This window comes from Limulus polyphemus, unplaced genomic scaffold (genome assembly GCF_000517525.1).
Source record: "Limulus polyphemus unplaced genomic scaffold, Limulus_polyphemus-2.1.2 Scaffold316, whole genome shotgun sequence".
Classification (NCBI taxonomy): Eukaryota; Metazoa; Arthropoda; class Merostomata; order Xiphosura; family Limulidae; genus Limulus; species Limulus polyphemus.
In genome coordinates, this window is record NW_013665926.1 from 271,186 (window position 1) to 277,220 (window position 6,035).

A 6,035-nucleotide genomic window follows, 5' to 3' on the forward strand; every position below is an offset into this window, starting at 1 on the left:
TTTATTAGAAGGCAACAAATACATACCTTGATAGAAATTTGGAATTTTATCTTCAAAGTAAACCAGAGTAGGAAGATCATCAATGCCATATTCAGCAGCCATTCTATCATCATCAATCTTCACAAAAGGAATACCATGACGATCTGTGTCATCATCAATGTTTTCTAACTCTGCTAGTATTTTCTTACTTTTCTTGCTGTCTTTGTCATCTAAAGCAAAACAAGCAATGTTCCTTATAAAGATAGCATATCTTATAAGGATATGACCATTTTCTTCTTTATCATTTTTTTGTAAATATTAGTTATAATTAATAGGTAATCATCACTATTAATATCTCATCAAGGTAAAAAATCTGTGTTATTTGAATAAATCAAAACACAGTTAAGGTTACACAAAAAAAGTAATGTCTTTGTTTTATAAAGAATGAATTGAATAAAAAAGGAACACTATTCCAAACACTATGATACATCTTTTATGAACTAAATAAACTGCTTCCTTTACAAAACCCAAAACACCCACAGGTAAAATGTTCTATGCAATGCATAAACACCAAAACAAAATTATTAATATTTGGTAAATGTTTCAGTAGCTTTACACATATGTACTTTACTTATTGGTCTCAAATGAAAATGTTTGTTTGTCTGTTTTTTGAGTAAAGTCATATTGAGCTATCTGCTGTTTCCACTGTGGGGAATCGAAACCCAGATTTTAGCATTGTAAGTCTGTAAATTTACTGTTGTCTCACCAGAGGACAATTAAAAAGTAATATATGGCAATTAAAAACTATTATTCATAGTTTTATATATTAGCAAGGTGTACAAACTGACTAACAAAAACTATATGTCTGTTATGAGATTTCTAATAGGATAACCTCAAGTAAATATGATGCCTACATTAATAATAGGCATTTATCTGTTAAATATGCCTTTAGTTACTATCAATGTAAGAATTAATGTTCTGATAATTAGAAACACTGTCAAAATGGTATTCTAGAAAGTAAAAAATCCAGGAATTGTTATTGATGTTATTGAATGACATCATAATAGTAATATACAGTTAAATTTTAAAGCCTGAGTTCTAGTAGGGTTAAACAATAATAATGTAAAATATTGACAGACTAAGTTTGTTTTTATTTTGAAAACAACATTATTATTTTAGTAAAAACTAAAACCATGATAAAAAAAACACACATTAAAATACCAAAAAACTGACATAAAGATGAAATGACTTGTCAGAGACTATGTTGAAGTAAGAATGATATATTTCACAAAGAATACTGAGGTTGATTTCTGAGTATGTACAGACACTTCTTAACCTGTAGCTGCTCTAAAGTGAGTGGATGTTCTGCAAGCCATACATGGCACACTCGTATTCAACTGCCAGAGGTAGACCATAATCTATACAGCGAATCAGCAGTCAATGGATTAATGAAAGAGGAGAATCTCAGAGATCTCATAAATATTGAAATATAAGAAAACACAAAATTACAAAAGGAAGAATTGCAAAGAATAAACTTTTTTGTTAATTCAAAGTACAGCAGATTAATCTTACAATGATAAAATTTAGGGAAATGGATGTTTGTCTGTCAGCATTGCACTTAGCTGAGTCAATATTTTCTTAAGGTCAGATCTACATGACTCTATACAGTGTAAAGTTAAAAATTTATGTCTCTGAAGGTGCAAATATTAAAAATATTGTTTAAAATGAAGTTTGTGAAAAATAACTTTTCCAATATAAATGTTATCATTTTCCTAAACTAAAAATGTATTTCCAAACATGCTTACCTCCGCAGACACTAATAGCTATTTCTTGATATTCATATCTGCCATCTAACGTTGTGTTCGCTTGCTCTAGTCTTTATATACCCCACTCGACTGCCCTCGGCAATATCTAATTTGCAAAACTTTACCCTGGCCCTCACACGCTCTCTATGCAGGTACTGTATATAAGCACTGTATGCAGAAAATGAAATCACTTTTTCGAGACTTACCTCATTCCTGTCACTAACATTGGCTCTTACTGGGGAGGAAGGAAGGGAGAGTATCAGTGAAGGTAAACATGTTTGGAAATACATTTTCAGATTAGGAAAATGATAACTTCCAAAACATACATACCTCCACTGACACTAATAGCTATAATCCCACATGAGAAGATGGAGGGGCTGGTGAGGACATAAATCATACAGAAAGTGTGTGCAGAAAGCAAATATGTACCATGAGAATAAGGATGGAAACGATAAAGAGAACCAATGGAATGAGGAGTGGAAGGAGGGGGCTTTGAGACACAAAGGGATGAACCTGCAGAAGTACCAGTTGAAGTAGAATAGAGTGGAGCAGCCAAACACGATAAAGAAGACTGCAAATGTGCTGTATCAACTCTGGCCTCTAAAGATTCTGGAATGCCAGTGAATGAATAAATAAAGCCAAAGAAAAGGCATTTCCCATAAATCTCGAAGGGCAGGAGAAGGTAAGTGAATACCCTCCAAAAATGCTTCAAGTCCCAGCAACAGACCAACCACGACACCAAGGCAAGTCCTGAAGGGGACAAACGTGTCATAGTAGTGAGCAGTAAAGAGCCCAGTTCATCATCAAATTGTTGAGGCAATTGGTGACATGCTTCAGACAAACGTTGAAGGGAAGCGACGTATCTTATAACAGTAGTAAGGGTCAAATGAATCAGCAAAAATTGTGATCTGTTAATAGAGATAACAGGTTTGTACTTGGCATCCCATAGATCCAACAATGGATCTAACCCTTGAGTGTCCAAATATATATCATCCTGATGATGATATGCTAGGGCATGTTCCGAAAAAAAAGAGAGGGGAGAGACATAGCGACACCCTCACATATTTGTGTTGCAAACCTACCTGCATGCACAGCAATATCAGGAGAAAGAGGAAAAACCAAGTAATACCCTAGAGAACGATCAGACAAAAAAGCAGAGGCAGACTCAAAAGCAACTGGTTGCATCTCCAAAACTGTAGAAAAGGGGCAGAAGGTGGCTGATCAGATGAGTCCTCAGGAGAGTAATCTCTAGTGAAAGAGGAAGCAGGAAACAGTGAGTCTATATTCTCCCCAGAAATCTTACTCCGAATCAGGTCACAGACAGCTTCCACGAAGAGTGCCCCCCCACTATTTATTATATTTAAGTGTTCTATAGTAGCATACTTCAATTCAAAGCAAAAGGAAATGTAACAAAATGAATATCAGTAATTTAGTATTTAACAGATGGTTTCCAAAATAAGACTTTAGTATTTACAATTCTAAGTTTAAGCCCTACAACAGAATATTAACTACATGACTATTACATACTAAAGGTGTGGCAGTATAGCGATACAATATGAGTATTGTATTATGAAGCCGTGATAGGATTGTATCAATACATCGTCCAATACAATATAACTTATGTATCTTCATGAAATTTGGCAAGCTTTCAGTAAACATTATAAGTCTTTTGTACAGAAAAAATCAGAATTTCTAATAAAGTATTTTTACTAAAAATTAAAGACTCAATTAGGTAAGATGAGTATCGAGTGCTACATGTTGTGTTCATTTCTTTTATTAAAAACATTACATGCAAAGTAACATAACAAATTAACAATATCAAAATAGATAGATATTAACTTTTTTTATTTCACTACTCTTGCCAGCTGCCATTTAGTTGATCAAACCTGAGAATTTGAAAAAGTAATATAAAGTGTGAAGTACTTAAATAAGGCAATGTTAGTAATATAGATAATAAATTACAGAAAAGACTGTCAAACTTTGTAACAAACTGTTGATACACTCTAGTCTGGAATGCTGGTTACTTGACCATTACAAAACACTATTCCAAACTTAAAGTTGAATAGAGCCAAAAATGCTGTTATTTTTCTAGTTTTAATGTTAATAGCAAATTAAAATAAACTCTTAAAATATACTGCATACATTAATAACAACTTACAAAACAAAACTGCCAAGTTGGGAGACTTCTCTATGAGCGAGTCTAAAGCTTTAGATGATACATCCTCTATAACACTTTCTTCATCATCATCATCATCATCACCATCTGAACCTTTTAATTCAAGTAGCCAATCCAGTACTTTTTCTTCATTATGAAGATCACCTGCATAATGAAATGAATATTGTATATACAAAATTACTTAAAAAATAGCATAATAAGCTACAACTTTATGGAATGTAAAATTTGTAACTATTAGGTCATCAAGAAATTAATGTTGCTTTTTTTAAAAGAAAAAACCCAATCAACTTATACATCAAAACAAATCATTTATTAAACGAAATAGTCTCCATTCTTATTGATGATGCTTTCCCATCTTACAATCAGGTTGTTAATACCTTGAGTAAATAAATCACTTGGCTTTGAAGCAAAAAACATGTCGATGTCCTCTTCAACACCTTCCACATTTGCATATATTTTCCCATAAAGATGGTGTTGTAGCGAACGAAAAAGACGATAATCTGATGGTGCCATATCTGGAGAATATGATGGGTGGGGGGAGACCTTCCCAACGCAACTCCATAATCTTGTGTTGCTTCAAACATGTCACATGTGGACATGTATTGTTGTGGAGAAGAGGAAGAACACCTTTCTGATTGACAAGTGAAGGGCATTTCTGATGAAGGGTTTGATTTAAACTTTCCAGTTGCTGACTATAGATCTCTGCATTGACAGTTCTCTGTGGATTGACTCTCATGGAACAATACTTAAACATCTCAGGAATATAGGAAACTCCATAAAGAAGGTGTTTGGGTGCTTCACGAACTCTCTGATGACCATTGTTTCAAACGTGTTAATGTTACTTCATCTCTTCTGCTGCATGATGCATGTGAACCATTTTTGGAAAGAATTGTCAACGGTGATGAAAAATGAATTCTCTATGCAAATATGAAATGCCAAAAACAATAGCTCAGTCACAGACAAAAACCACTTCTGACCCCAAAGCCTGGACTCCATCCACAGAAAGTGATGCTTTGCATTTGGTGGGACATCAAAGGAGTAATTCATTTTGAACTCCCTCGTGAAATGGCCCTGAAATTGCATGTTTGTGTTGACTTGGGTTAGACTCAACAAGCGTCTTCAGATCATCAATATCAATTCCAACATGTCGGTCCCTGCCATCACAGTTTTTAAGGCTAAAGTCACCTGAACGAAATTTGCTGAACCATCGTTGACATTTACGAACGTTCAAAACATTTCTTACTAGGACTCATAATGTTATTGCAAAATTTATGAAAAATCTCCCATTTGATTTTATGTTTGTATTTCGTGCAAAGCTACACGAGGGCTGTCTGCACTAGCCGTCCCTAATTTAGCAGTGTAAGACTAGAGGGAAGGCAGCTAGTCAACACTACCCACCGCCAACTCTTGGGCTACTCTTTTACCAAAGAATAATGTGATCGACAATCACATTATAACGCCTTCTCTGCCGAAAAGACGAACGTATTCAATGACGGGGTTTCAAACCCACGACTCTGAGATTACGAGTCTCTGCCTTAACCACCAGGATTGAGCTTAGGAAATGGAAATGGGGGAGAAAAAGAATAAGAAGAAAAAGGTTTCCGATAAATAGACGAAACTGTAAATCTTATAAGGAACCGATATGACAGTCACCTGGATGTATACTACAGTCGTTGTTTTTATCTGTGGGTTAAAAAAGTTTAGCTGGCTGTATAGTATAGTTGTTGTTTTTATCTGTGAGTTAGAAAATTTAGCTGGCTGTATAGTACAGTTGTTGTTTTTATCTGTGAGTTAGAAAAGTGTATCTGGATGTATACTACAGTCGTTGTTTTTATCTGTGGGTTAAAAAAGTTTAGCTGGCTGTATAGTATAGTTGTTGTTTTTATCTGTGAGTTAGAAAAGTTTAGCTGGCTGTATAGTACAGTTGTTGTTTTTATTTGTGAGTTAAAAAAGTTTAGCTGGCTGTATAGTACAGTTGTTGTTTTTATCTGTGGGTTAGAAAAGTTTAGCTGGCTGTATAGTATAGTTGTTGTTTTTATCTGTGGGTTAGAAAAGTTTAGCTGGCTGTATAGTAC

General features: G+C 34.3%; 1 protein-coding gene across 1 annotated transcript in view; it reads right to left on the reverse strand.

Moving 5' to 3' along the window:
- LOC106457322 overlaps nucleotides 1-6,035 on the reverse strand; it is a 168,395-nt gene that overhangs the window by 126,830 nt on the left and 35,530 nt on the right. The window contains exons 8-9 of the mRNA XM_022383191.1: nucleotides 3,943-4,104; nucleotides 27-209 (exon numbers count right to left, since the gene is read on the reverse strand). Of these exons, the coding sequence (XP_022238899.1) occupies nucleotides 27-209; nucleotides 3,943-4,104 (345 nt within the window). The remainder of the gene's footprint in view (nucleotides 1-26; nucleotides 210-3,942; nucleotides 4,105-6,035) is intronic.